Below are 15602 nucleotides of genomic sequence, written 5' to 3'. Positions count from 1 at the left end.
CATTTTAAGTGAAAGTGTAAATTTTGAATGATAAAACTTGAAGAACTCAATATATAACCTATAAACCTGAGTGTAGATAGGAAATGACATTGGGTAATAGGCAAGATTTATTTATTTATTTGTTGATATAATTACAAACCATATGATATATGATCGGGATAGAAAAACAGGCATAGCCCAAAAACTATTTTGTTCCCAAATTTTGATAAATAATAAATGTCCAAAAAATAGGTTATGTTCTTACTGAGGAAAGTTAAGGTTCAAAGTTCTGTCCCAAAAATCTATATATATCATATTTGAGCTGAAAATTTTAAATTTAGAATATTAAAATACCAATTATAGTCAATATTGCACTTAATATCAACGTTATAATTAATTCACTCATGTAACTTTGTTTTTACAAAAAAATTCAAATTTTTCATCCACCTTCAGTATTACAAGATAACAGACACTTCAAAAAATCAAAACTCAGGAAGTGAATGTGTAATTTTTAGTGATAAAACTTGAAGAAAACAATATCTAACCTATAAACTTGAGTGTAAATAGGAAATGACATTGGATAATATACAGCAAGGCAGAACATCCAAAAGGTCTCTCTGCTGATAAAAGCCATATGATTAAATGAAAAAGGACATCGCTATTTTTAAATGTACTATGTACTAGTTTAGAATGGAACTTTGAAAATCTAAAGTAAGCTATAAAAAAGTCGTCATATTCTGAAACTAGCAAGCTTTTCATCCCGGGGGTTAGCTAGTATTCAATAAAAGTTGAGAGCCTCTTGTTTGTAGATCTTTTGATTTTGATCTATTACTGTATTGCAACTATTACTTATATGAGTATGACTAGCTTGAACCTTATTTCTTTGCTCTGTTGACAGATTGGCTGTCTACTGCTTGAAAGACGCCTACCTGCCTCTACGGTTGTTGGAGAAACTCATGTGTATTATCAATTACATGGAAATGGCAAGAGTTACTGGCGTCCTCGTTGGGGAGCCTTCTAACCCGCGGGCAGCAGATCAAAGTCGTTCTCAGCTACTGAGGAAGGTTAGAATTTTCAACTCTCACCAAATCATCATTCTATTTTACATGAAATATTTTGTTTGCATAGGTAGTTTTCTAATATATTCTTATAGTTTTTTTTGTAATTTACTTTATTTCGTTTTAGTGAAGATTTTTTAGATTTTTTTTGTGAAAATTGAATGTTGAAATTTTAACCTTCTTTTTTAAAAATTATTCCACCAATCAGTTTTTTTAGAAATTAATAATGCAAATATGTGTAACACTAGTTCGCTTTTAAATGGTGCACATTGGTCGACACTAAGGGCTTTTCAAAGCTCGGGATTTAGCTAAGTTCTAGACTTTAAACAGCTGGAGTCAGAAATTTGGCTTTCCGATACGGGGCGTAGTCGCAGTTTTTATGATAATCTTTATTTTCTCATCTCTATAATAAATTGGAAACGTTTTTCCTTGACGAAATTAACATTCCTAAACATTCATAATAGCTGAAACTTTACATTATTTTTCTTTATTTTTTTGTGTTCAATGTTCTAGTTTTTCTCGAAATTTAATTAAAACATGGACTACGACTAGGCCCCGTTTCGGATAACCAATTTTCTGACTGCAGCTGTTTAAAGTCTAGAACTTAGCTAAATCCCGTCTCGGAACCGGCCCTTTAGCAAATAATAGCGGTCAAACAATCCTATGATATTCTGACCAAATTCTACACAGATCTCAAATAATATGGAATATACAGTGTATATGAAGGCTAATACTTTGAGACGTTTTTATGTATCTGCCGTACGCTAAATATAAACATACTTATTTTGTTTTTAGAAAATTTGCTAGCGATGAAAAAAATTTCAAGACCCTATTGTGTTTGCTGTAGATTTTTGAGACAAATGATGTATGATGATCATGTTGCTCATAATCAAAAGGTTCTCTTCAGTTGGCAGTGTAGATGGAAATACATTTGTATGTTGTATGTTTATACAGAGTGGTACAGAGGAAATGCATGTTTTTCGACCGCTAGTACTCGGCGACGGGAGATGTTATTGACCTTTAACAAAAAATGTTGGCAGATGGCCCATACTATGCCGTTTTAGTCGCTATGGAGCGTTGGAACGTGCAACACTGTGTGTTCGCTGTCTATAAGTTTTTTTTAGAAACAATGAATCTGTAGTCACAATGCAACGTATTTTCTGTTAATATTTTAGACGTCGATGTGCAGTGCCTGATTGAAATACTGTACTCCGATGGATTATTGCAGCGTTAAAGGTGCGTTTCGTTTGTGCGTAAACTTCCACAGTCGACGACGATAAGCATTGTTGAAATTCATATTTTCCAAATTTCAAGTGTGCTAAAACAGCTGATCAATAACTCTTCTTTGTGTTTATATTAAAGAATCAAACATTTCCAATGATATCAACATATTGCCATTTAAAGTATAAAAAAGTATAATCTCTACCTCCCCATTAAAACATAATTGAACATAATATTTCAGTTTATTTAGGCAAATTGAAATCTACCCAATTTATTTATTTATTACATTGTGTACAAATACTTAACATGAGGAAAGGCACAACAGGCTCATGCCCAAACTGCCCCATTCCAATTTATACTATACTGTCCAATCAAAATGTTGGTTATGTCACTTTCACTTTTCAAATTACAATTTACGCTCTTCAATACTCTGATAAACGAGAAAATTTTGAATCAAATGGATACTATTAGAGTCTAGAATCAAAAATCTAGAACAGTAACTTAATAATTATTCAAAAAGTCTAAATTTTGAATGAAACTAGAAATTTTTGAGCTAAAAAATTTACACTTTACAAAAAACCACAGCTGCTTTACAAAAAAACCAATCTGAGATCCTCACCCTGTCGTGGTCGACGATGGCATTTACACAAACGAAACCCCAGCTTTAGAAGTACTGGTCTGTGGTGAAAAAGAAACCAGTTGGTCTTCTCTGTTTAGTTCGTATTCCGGAAAATGTGGATTGAGTCAGAATATTGACGGAAAAGACGTTGCACTGTGACTACAGATTTATTGTTTGTAAAAAAGCGCTCGACAGTGAACACACGTTGTGTAGGTTCCAACGCTCCATAGCGACTAAAATAGCATATTATGGGCCTTCTCAACATTTGTTGAAGGTCAATACACTACCTCCGTAAAAAAGCCATAGTGCATTCGTGTGACGTAAGCACACACAGGTAGGGCTCCTACACCAATAAAAATTCGTTGATTTCTGCTGATCTATATCAGCTAGTGTTTTTAATGGTGTAGGAGCCCTACCTGTGCTGACGTCACCAGAATGCACTATGGCTTTGTTTACGGAGGTTGTGGTCAATACCACCTCGCGTCGCCGAGTACTAGCGGTTCAAAAAACATGCGTTTCCTCTGATCCACTCTGTATAAACAATACATCATACAAATTGTATTGTAACTTATATTTCCTTCTGCACTGCCAACAAAAGAGAAGCCTTTTGTTCATGAGCAACATGATCATCAACATCATTTGTTTCAAAAATTAACAACAGCAAACACAAAGGGACTTGATATATATATATATATATATATTATATATATAATATATATATATATAGCGTATGACAGATACACAACGCATAAAAGCGTCTCAAAGAATTAGCCTTCATATAAACTGTATATTTCATATTTATTTGATATCTTGTGTAGTGTTTGATGAGGAGTATTTTTCTTTAGTAAATAAAAAATGTGTTTAAATTTAGGTATGTTGACAAATGATTTGATGAAACTTCCAGGCAAAAGAACAAGATTACTTGATGCCAACCTACCAGAGTCGTGTTCAAGACGATCAATTCGAAGGTGCAACCGTTATTGAGCCGAAGAAAGGTTACTATGCGGATCCCATTGCAACACTCGATTTCAGTTCGCTGTATCCCAGTATCATGATGGCTCATAATCTTTGCTACACCACTTTGCTGCAAGGAAATAACAGAGACCAACTTGGGTGAGTGTTGAGCATCAAATTCTATAAAGAATATGACATAAAGTACAACAGAACATTAGGCATAATTTTGCTGCTCTACTACAGTGTTTGAACATAATAAAATAGAATATTTTTACTAGCCTCAATAGAATATCACAATATGACATGTATGCCAGTCAACACAGTACAAACCTTCAAATTAGACTCAGATAGTGCCTCAGCCTGAGTGGCATGTGAATGCTTATTGGGAACTGTCATCTGCATATAGGATTATTTCCGACGGGTCATTGATGCTCAAATCATCAATCATAATAAGAAATAGCAATGGACCCAGGACTGAGACCTGAGTTACTCCGGACCTCAGTAATACGAACGGAAATGACTCTAATAGTTGCACACAATTGATTGCTTCACCAATTAACTAATTAATCAGTTTTTGAAAGTATTTTTTCATTGAAGAATTTTAATAGGGCTATTTCATAGATTAATTAGAAAGAATTACTATTGCCGTTTCTTTGATATTATTTTAGACATGACTAGTTTCGGTCGTTTCTCGCCATTATTAAGAAGTATATTTTGTCATACATCTAGATTAAGTAGTAAAATAAAAAATGGAAGGAAAAACTTCAAGCCTTACATTTCACATAAGATCAAATTCACAATTAATTTACCTAGTACCTTCAGATGTTTGATTCATTTTCAGAATAGTGGAAAAGAAAACAGATTTAAACTCAGAATGCATCATCATATTCAACAAGGAGTTGAATAATAACCCAGTTTTATTTATAAAACTCATAGAAGACCGACTTTTATGTGTAGTTTACCTCAATAATTATCACTGAAAACATTCTGGACCAAAATAATGAAAATTGTGTTATTTGGGAAACGCATAATGCTCTGTGATAAGTTTTCAATGACAGTATTATTCCATGCTTCACAATTCTCTATTGAAAGTTTTATTCTTCTTACATAATATTTAAACTTTATGTTATTCTCGTGTTAATTTACATCATTCAAGTGATTTGTTGATACCGGTTCTACTACTTGTCAATTCCTCCTATTTATACAAGCTTCATGATAAAATTCGTTGAATATAAATTGATATTGTGGAACTCGTAATAATTTAATAAACTGACTATAAACTAACAATAATTTAATAAAACTGTGCTTATACTATTATATTTAAATATTTCAATATCTTTTGAAAGTTGAAGAAAAGTCTCGGATTCCTTTCCTTACAGCTTTCACAAAATGACAATCTTTTAAATTAATTTTGTTGTTTTTTGTGTATCAAAAATTATCAAAGAGAACATGATGGTTTAAATAATGTATTTGTTCGTTAGTTTATTTATTCGAATAAATACGTTTTTGTTGTTGTTGCAGTTTGACTCCCGACCAGTATTCGAAAACACCAGCCAACAACTATTTTGTGAAAGCATCAGTGAGGAAAGGTTTGCTGCCTGAGATTCTGGAAAGTCTTCTGTCAGCGCGTAAAAAGGCAAAAGCTGACTTGAAAAAAGAAACAGATCCATTCAAACAGAAAGTGCTAGACGGACGTCAGTTGGCCCTGAAGATCAGTGCCAATTCTGTATATGGATTCACGGGAGCCCAGGTCGGCAAGCTGCCGTGTCTCGAAATTTCTGGTGTAAGTTTCTTCTTCAATTTTCATTTCGATTTATGGCAACAAAAAATACTGTATTGAACATTCTTGGGTCCGGTTGCACAAAAGCCGGTTAAATTTTTACAGTGATTAATTTCACGAGAACCAATCATAGAAGGTTCTTATTGAAAAGGCGGCTTCTCTGATTGGTTCTCGTGGAATTAATCACGATTAAAATTTAACCGGCTTTTGTGCAACCTGAACTACTATATAATTGACAACAAAAATCACCATTACACTTGTTATACTATAAAGTGATCGTTATGTGACATGTCTTGTGGCTATAAATATTCATATCGTTCTGATTTTTCAGAAATCATGTGAACTTTCATTTTATCATGATAATAATTTAAAATCTATTCATTTGTACAGAGTGTGACCTCATATGGCCGTGCTATAATTGAGCAAACTGAAAAAGAGATGGACAATAATGAATTATTCTCATGTGAAACATTGTATTATGAATTAAAATAGTAGAGCTCTAATTAAACGGACTAATTGATGCATGGCAGTGTCCGGATAGTCGGTTTTAGCTCGATTTCACCCTATCTCTTGAGTGTATACGTAATTAAATCTTTGTATCAAGTATTTAGTAGTACGTCTGTATGTAATATGACTTGCATACGCTTATACAGAGTGACACAGAATAACAGGAACTTCTAAAAACGTCATAAAGAATTAGTGGGAAGGGCAAAAATGATTCTATTCAAACAAATGTAAAGTTCAAGACTTGCCATTTGAGAAATATTGATAACATCTATCACTTTTTGACAATTACTTCTTAAAGATGGCTTCCTCCTGGACACTCTTGAAATCTGTGTTGACGATTCCTCATTGATCGTTGCAACATCTGCGTTCATGGTATCATGATCTGTCCACCTGCGATTTTCTGTTTGTTGAGCTATCTTAAATCAAACGTTTTCACAACTTGAACCAATAACTGGGGTTGAATCATAACAGACAGTTCAAAATCAAATTAACAATATCCCAGCTGAAATGTTGCAGCAATCGTTAAGGAATCTCAACACAGATTTCAAGAATGTATTCGTGCAAGAGGAAGCCATATTGAAGGAGTAATTGTCAAAAAGTGATAGATGTTATTATAATTCTCAAATGGCAAGTCTTGAACTTCACATTAGTTTGAATAAAATCATTTTTGCCCTTCTACTAATGTTTTATTGCGTTTTCAAATGTTCCCGTTATTCTGGGTCATCCGTTATTTTATTCACAGTCTAGTTAAATTAGACACCATGTTGTGTAATTCGATAAGATTCAGTAACTCAAATCTGTTATTTATAAAAATATTGTACTGCACCTTAATAATTTGAGTTACAAAGCTTGAAAGCTGTAAAGATATAATCTCTCTGCTTACAAACTCTGAAAGCTGAGTTGAAAGCTGTCTTGAAGTTTTCAAAGACACCTTGAGTAATTTCAGTAACTCAAATCTGTTATTCATAAAATAGTGTACTGCACCTGCTGATTGCGGCGGACCAATTAGCTTGAAATACAGAATAGGTTAGGAATCAATTTTTTTATATCATCCAACGGACGTCCGGATAACCTACTGTTCTACGGTTCTCTACTTATCACTTTTATTCATTCATTCACTTATACAATAAGTATACATTATAAAAATGATAGGGAGAGGAAAAATAAGGTAACCATGTGCTATTCCTCTCCCAAATTTAGATACACATACGTATTTATTTATATCGTTCTGATTTCTCATAAATGATGAGAACTTTTATTTTACTATGACAATAATCATAAAATCTATTCCTTCCTATTTATTCCTTCAAGTGTGACCTCATATGGCTGTGCTATGATTCAGCAAACTGAAAAAGAGATGGACAGTAATGAATTATTTTCATGTGAATTGACTTGTAGCTGTAATATCTGATTTTCCATAAATTATTAGAATTTGTGTTTTACTTTGTCAATAATTGTAAAATCTATTTATTTGTGCAGAGTGTGACGTCATATGGCCGTGCTATGATTGAGCAACCAAACAAGAGGTGGAGCAGCGCTACTGCATTGCTAATGGATACAAGCATGACGCGAATGTAAGTCATTGTCATTCAAGAATCATTTTTAAAATAGTTTCAAATGTCAGTAATTAACTTGGTCATCTTGCTCTTCAAATGGTCAAATGTATTTGGCAAATTGATGAGTATTTTGAACAATTTGCTTCATTTGTAGTATTGTATTTTCAATGCTTACTGATGTAGTATTGAATTACGTTGAGTTTAATGCTAGCTTATTTAGGGCCAGTTGCACGTACGTTTGTCAATATGGACATTAACGCTGATTAAATCAGCGTTAGTTTTATGTATTCATTTCTGTTCCACAAAGATAGGTTACTTTTTAATCCCGATTAAGTTTTCCGGTTAACTAACCAAGATTTTAACGGTTTCACAATCCGGCAACAATGTAATTTAACCGACAGATGTTATTATTTTGAACAAATGGCACAAAATTAAGGTTATGTTATTGAAGCGGTGACCATTCATTAGGCATGCGCATGCTCTATAAACATGTTCTGCCGTCGCCAGTGTCAAGTGCTATCTGCAGACGAACCAGATCGAAAATCAAAATCTAATTTTGAATGCTAATATCAGCTGAATACACTTCTCTATTTTATTAATGGATGAAATTCATTCATATATTTAGCTCATACTTTGAATGTTGTAGGTTTTTTACCAAAAAGTATTGGAAGACAGCTATCAGTAGTTCGCTAATCAGCGTTAGTTGGATTTAATTCTCCGTGAATAGCCTGTTAAAAATCTTTTATGTCGATTAGTTTAATCGGCGCTATTTCTCGATGTTTACCTTTGTGCAACCAAATTTTCTCCATTTCAGCTAATCGCCGTTAAAATGGTGCCAACTAATCAGAATTAAATTTTTTACGCCGGTTAGTTTAATTGGCGTTATCGCTTGAAATTTCTGTTTTGTGCAACCAAAATGCATCGGTTAGCGCTAATCTCGATTAAAGTATAGCATTTAATCGTGATTAAACGTTAACCGACGTACGTTTAACTAGGGGTTAATATTGTATTGAACTGATTTTACAATTACAATACAAAAGATACGGTAAAATAAATTTCTCAAATATTAGTGGATTTGAAAAAATGATTCTGTAATACATGAAAAATGCATTTCGTTTTAGGTCATTATGGTGATACAGATTCAGTTATGGTTAAATTGGAGTGAAAACCCTTGAGGAAGCTATGGAACTGGGTAGAGAAGCAGCTGAATACGTCACACAGAAATTCATCAAGCCTATCAAATTAGAATTCGAAAAGGTAGTTTTTCAAATTATTCTTCTATTTATTCTTCCTTCTATGAATTATCTCATGTGATGTATTTTACATTTTCATACTAATGTATACAATATATCCTTGTCTTTTTATTTGTACTGTTTACAAGAATGGGTAGTATTATTCTTTATTCATACAATAAGTAGATCATCAAAATGATAGGGAGAGAAAAATAAAGTAACCTTGTGCTATTCCTCTCCCAAATTTAGATAAGGTTACGTATAGTCCAAAATAGGTTAAGTCTTGTTGTTGTTCACTTCACAAAATTGTCAGTCCTTAATTATTAGTATACTATCCCTTCTCCTGTTATTTATTCCTAGGTCTTGCATCCAAACTATTTTTTTTAATAATTTTCACCTGAATAAACTCATAAATCAAATACGCCTCAATATTATCAAAGACTGATTAACTTACATCGTTAATCATGATGTAATGCTTCTGATGATCTCAGAAGTGGCTACAATAGAAAAATATTTTTCCATATTCACCTCAATTGATGTTGAATATTTTGATATGATTCATGATTCTTTTATTGATTCAATGATACGCAATTATCTTTTAAAATAATTTGGTGGAGGACCAACAGGCCTATCTGTTGTAGGTAAAGCTTTATTCAATTCACAATACAAAACACACGATACATTTACATAGACAACATATCTAAAAACAAATTTGTGAATATTTCCCCACATCGACGGATCTGTGTGTGGGGAATAAGTAACAGTACAAGAAGTAGCTTATAATAAAATAAGTATAATATATCTATTTATATATTAATGATAATAATAATACCAAAGAAAAATCCTATCAGTAAGCAAGGTCAGAGAAGAAAGATTTGAAGAGAAAAGAAAACTATAACTTTCCATGTAACGCTTAATAGATTAAAAGAAAATAAAATCAGCAATAGATGCAGATGTGAGAGATTGTTAGATGGAAATAAATGGTGACAAAAGATTCTCGGTATTGAGAAAGGCAAGGTTATCTTCACCTACAATCTATTTGTAGATTGATGTTACCCTCACCATACTTTTTATCTCCAGATCACTTTAATCATGCACTTTTTGTAAAAATTAAGACAATTTTGTAGGCATTTATTGTGCTGCTCGGTATTCGTGCTGAATTAGCGCAAAAGCGGTTCCTATACTGAGAGACAGGGTTAAGATGGACTTTTTAGTGCAATCACTGAGAAAAAACAATCCTACTCTACCATAAGCATGGTTTTTCACTGTAGAGTTAGTAGTCGAGTAACTGGCCTAACCTAACTCTACTCTACTTACTTGTCGAGTAACTGTTTTCAGTACAATTGAGAAAAGTAGGTAAATTGTGTTTCTAGTAACTAACCTAATTGTAACAGAACTAACCTAAAATGTCAATACGGAACTCTACTCCACTCCACTCTGCTAGCTCGAGTGTTTTCATTAGCATAGTAGTGATAGAGTGAGAAGCGGTGGTGGGGGAAGGAAAGTGGTAGTGTACTATCGCACTCAACTCTACCAAGAACGTTTTCATTGGGAAAGTTCACAAGATAGTTAGTACTTGCCCAGGGAGCTCTACCACTAAGGCTCAACTTACGCGACTCAGGTCGAGAGCATGTGTTTTCAAATGGTGACAGTCGCGGAGACTAGAGTCGACTGGTCTGAGTGTCACCATTTGGAAACTCATGCTCTCGACTAGAGTCGAGTCTCTTCTCGACCTGAGTCGCGTAAGTGTGATTTGAGCTCAACTCTACTAATGAAAACCAGGCTTTAGTCACAATTCCACATTCCTAATGAGTTCTGAAATTTTTCCTAATTACAAATGTATTGTTTAATGCAAAACTCTCTTCAATGAAGTCTATAGCTAAATTCGTATGTATTCGTTCAATTGCAGGTGTATTTCCCGTATTTGCTGATCAACAAGAAAAGGTATGCTGGCCTCTACTTCACTCGAACTGATACGTATGATAAAATGGATTGCAAAGGTCTTGAAACAGTTCGAAGAGATAACTGTCCTCTAGTCGCTAACATGTTGAACACCTGCCTGCAAAAGTTATTGATCGACAGGTGAGAATAAACGATTCTGTGCACTCCATGAAGCTCTCTTACTTGAAATACGTAGAATATTTGTTGAACTTAGACTTTAAGAATAAAATAAAATGAAAACCTACCCACATTTTTCTTCTTTTAAAAACAACAAACTTCTTCAAATTGTTGTAATAAATTTCAAATTATTAAAAAAAATTTTTTTTTAATAATTTAAAAGAAGTAAAATGTTTATTTTCATTTCATTCTATTTCTATCACTTAAAGTAGCCCTTGTTATTTATAATAATTTTTAAACTGTATAAATTTTGAATAAAATGATTAGCAGCCATGATCTGTACTATATTATGAATATCTTCATATATTCCGTCTAATTTATATCACAGTCGTTCTCTGAAAACAGGGCCCACAAAATACTCGTACATATTACACAACATTTTACTAGTAGTTCTGTGAACAATAGACCTCGCACTTAGTAAGTTACATAAACCTGTTGTTATGTTTTCTCAAAAATTAATAAATAAGTTATCAATTTAAAATGAATAGAAGAAATCCTGAATAAAACATAGAGCTTTCTGTCTTATCGTACCGTGACGTGTCGTCCCGGAATGTGAGTGTGAGCGCTGTTATCAGGTCTGGCTGCCGTCGATTCGCCAATCCAATCAACCCATCAGAGAAGATTCTGTATTGTCGTGTTGGCGAAAAATCGGTGTGGTGAAATTAACAAAATAAAATACCATAATGCTGATTTCCTACAAATTTCATTTCTCACTTTTCATGATTTTAGAAATCAATTTCTTTTCAATAATATTTGTCGCAATTTTAATCATCAGATTAAAAAATAAAAATGTAAAAAACTGTTTTCTATCATTAACTCCAAACTCCAAACTAGAATCTTGGCCTCAGCTTATGGAAAGACAAAGTTAGTAGACAACTCTCTACTAATGGAAAGATACATTATTTTTTTAGATGTTCGATGTTTTTGAACGGGTAGTATTATAGTTCACTAGACAGCTGATTTATGATGAATCATTCTATAGTCAGATTTTTACGGTAATATTGGTGTTCGAAGGAAACTCCTTTTCCTTTTGTATTATCCTTAAAATGCAAAATTTAAAAAAACCTTATGCATATGTCGACGCGAAATTCAAAAAGGAACATACCTGTCAAAATTTCATGAAAATGTATTGCTGCGTTTCGCTGTAAATTCGCAACATATAAACATTTAAACATAAAGAGAAATGCCAAACCGTCGACTTGAATCTTAGACCTCACTTCGCTCGGTCAATTAATATGTGTTCCTTGACAATTATAAGTCAGCTATGGTTCAGAGCATTTTTTTTGACCTGAGAGTTTTCTTTAGAGATTCAATTTAGTCTTGAAATAAGCATTATAATGAGAATTATTGGCTTAATTTTCAGAGATCCGGATAGTGCTGTGAATTATGCAAAACAAATCATCAGTGACCTTCTGCGCAACAACATTGACATATCTCAGCTTGTGATCACAAAAGAACTGGCCAAATCGGACTATGCTGCGAAACAGGCTCATGTCGAACTGGCCAATAAAATGAAGAAACGAGATCCTGGAAATGCTCCCAAGCTTGGTGATCGAGTGCCTTACATTATCATCTCGGCAAGCAAAGGAACACCAGCTTACCAAAAGGCCGAAGTGAGTATTCGCCTTCTCAATCAACCTGATTTAATAACTGTCTTACTTTTCACAATCGAATAATGTATACTTATTTTAATTTGTTCTATTTTTTAGGACCCAATATAAAGGTTAATATACTGTCTAACTTTTCAACAATCGAATAATGTTAATATAAATTTTCCCTTTTTTAGGACCCAATATATGTTTTGGAAAACAGTATACCTATCGACTCGAACTATTATTTGGAAAACCAACTGTCCAAACCTCTTCTGCGTATTTTCTCTCCAATTCTCGGTGAAAAGGCTGAATCAATTCTTCTACGTAAGTATTTTTATCATTATAGAAGCACTCTTACATCAGTTTTTGAAAATATTGAATTCTCATTACATTATAATTAATCAAGTGCCGGTTGCACGAAAGCCGGTTAAATTTTAATCGTGATTAATTACATGAGAACCAATCAAAGAAGCCGTCTTATCAAAAAGGCCTTCTCTAATTGGTTCTCGTGAAATTAAACACGGTAAAGTTTAACCGGCTTTTGTGCAACCGGCACTATGACTATTATTAATCTTGGTTATTCCTGAGAATAATTTTAGAATGCAGTTTTATAAACCTCTGTCTAAAGGTAATTTTTATCGTACATTTAAATTATTGTTTAATTCATATAGTCATGAGAATATAATTTATTGATACCCTTTTCTAAACAAGATACAATTTACTCTTATAGTTTGAATTGAACAAGTTGAGCCTTGGCCCTCGCCCTTCACCCGACGAAATAACGTAGCGAAATGTTTGTGAAATTGCGACTTCCTCAAATGTCTAATTCAACCATAGATATGTTAGTAGAATATCACCGCTATTCCAATTGTGTAAAAAGTAGGTTTCAGGGTAGGAGGATACGAGAAAACAATTATTTTTGAATAAAATTGAAACATAGTTTTTCTTACAAACTTTACTCTATACAAAATTACTTCTTACTTGGGATGGACATGCGCAGCAGAGAAAGCATACATCGGGAGGGAAACAGAGGTGCGATGTTGCCGTTTTGAAGCGGCCAGCGTTCTCAAACTTCTAGTGACTGTTCATGTGCTCATGCTACACATGCGAAGTTTCCTGTCTGAAAGCAGTCAGACGACTGACAAATTGGCAACTGCACTTCAGTCATAGGCAACTCGATTAATCGGCTGATCTGCTGACTGTAATTGGCTGATCTCCCTTCATTTCTCTGCGCCGCATATTCCTCCAAGTCAGAAGTAATTTTGTACGGACTATAGGTTTCTTTCTTCAGGTGGAGGGCCAAGTCTCAATTTGTTTAATTCAGACTAAAGTTGGTTTCATGAAACTGGAGAGTCTGATCTCACTAGGCGTTAAATCTGCACAATCCATAGAAATCAATTAAAAAAAAAAACAACAAAACAATTCAAACTAAGCATTGAATTTCTCACATGTTCAAGATGGTTGGAATACATTCATCTGAGTTGTCTGCTGTTATGTGCTGTGTTATATCCTCGATATCTTTCTAATAAAAGAGTACGATGAAAATAGCATTCGGGCAAACCAGTATTAAGTAAATTCTAATTTGCATAGATTGACGTATGATATATTTTATATTTCAGGACAACAAGTTCTATCGATGTGAAAAGTTCGTCGTAAAGTAATCAGTTTTATATAGTGTGTATATTAGTTTAAATGTTCAAGTCATGAATTCTTATTTTGGACCTAAATTCGTGAGCGAAATAGATCGTCCAGAACTATTTATCAATGTTATTTTTGTTAGTGTCATTTGTAAAAATGAATAAAGAATAAAGTGGTTTTGTATTTTAAGTAATAAACGAGATTTCCCGATTAAGGTGGTGATCATACAAGGACAAAGGCAGTTGTAACATCGCGAGTGGGTGCTCTAGCCGCCTTCACCAAGAAGAAGGCCACCTGTCTGGGCTGCAAAAGTGTACTTCCCACCGCCGAAGAACATTCGCCACTTTGCAAGTACTGTCTCAAAGATGAGGCGAAACTCTATCAGAAAGAACTCACCAAGTAAGTGACTGGAATAACTCACAGTACCATTTGAATTACTTGCCTGAAGTCAGGTTCAGATTTTGTACGTCTGCTTATTCTCAACCAGTTTCCCAGTTTGATTTAGGCTATCATCAACAGTATTAGGCTTATTTAGGAAATAACGGAACACAGAATAACGGGAACTTTTAAAAATGCCATAAAACATTAGTGGGAAGGGCAAAAATGATTTTATTCAAATTAATGTAAAGTTCAAGACTTGCTATTTGAGAATTATTAATAACATCTATCACTTTTTGACAATTACTTCTTCAAGATGGCTTCCTCCTGCACGAATACACTCTTGAAATCTGTGTTGAGATTCCTGAACGTTTCAGCTGGGATATTGTTAATTTCATTTTGAATTGCCTGTTATGATTCAACCACAGTTATTGTTCAAGTTGTAAAAACGTTTGATTTGAGATAGCTCCACAAACAGAAAATCGCAGGTGGACAGATCATGGGACCAGGAAACGCAGATGTTTAAGCGATCAATAAGGAATCGTCAACACAGATTTCAAGAGTGTATTCGTTCAGGAGGAAGCCATCTTAAAGAAGTAATTGTTAAAAAGGGATAGATGTTATTAATAATTCTCAAATGGCAAGTCTTGAACTTTACATTAGTTTGAATAAAATCATTTTTGCCCTTCCCACTAATGTTTTATGGCGTTTTAAAAAGTTCCCGTTATTCTGTGCCACCCTGTACTCGATTTCTTTCATGGAGCTTCGTAAAGAGATACTTCACAATTCATCATTATTTCTTGTCACAAAATTTAATAGTTTTTAGAAGTATTTTTCAAATTGAAATATGTTTTTTTGCTTTGCATTGTAAATTGGAGTGTAGCTCCAATTTTTTGTTGTTTGTTTTGGAGTGTAACTCAAAAATTTGATATTGACATGGTATATTCTAGCTACATTTGGACTATTTTAT

The 15602-nt window shown here is 33.5% G+C and overlaps 1 protein-coding gene across 1 annotated transcript; it reads left to right on the top strand.

The window, feature by feature from the left end:
• Window positions 1-877: 877 nt before the first annotated feature.
• Window positions 878-14657, top strand: LOC120356487 (DNA polymerase delta catalytic subunit-like; the record flags this gene model as incomplete). The annotated part of the gene is given in 13 exon segments (XM_039445424.1): window positions 878-980; window positions 982-1021; window positions 1024-1043; window positions 3782-3990; window positions 5353-5614; window positions 7598-7628; window positions 7631-7696; window positions 8796-8828; window positions 8831-8931; window positions 10816-10988; window positions 12388-12637; window positions 12811-12940; window positions 14470-14657. Coding segments are annotated over 13 exon segments (1606 nt in total), but the record flags the coding sequence as incomplete, so codon positions are not given.
• Between the last annotated feature and the right edge of the window lie 945 nt (window positions 14658-15602).

Source organism: Nilaparvata lugens, unplaced genomic scaffold, assembly GCF_014356525.2.
Source record: "Nilaparvata lugens isolate BPH unplaced genomic scaffold, ASM1435652v1 scaffold6884, whole genome shotgun sequence".
NCBI lineage: Eukaryota > Metazoa > Arthropoda > Insecta > Hemiptera > Delphacidae > Nilaparvata > Nilaparvata lugens.
The sequence above is the reverse complement of the archived record's forward strand: the minus strand, read 5'-3'. Positions and strand labels throughout refer to the sequence as shown.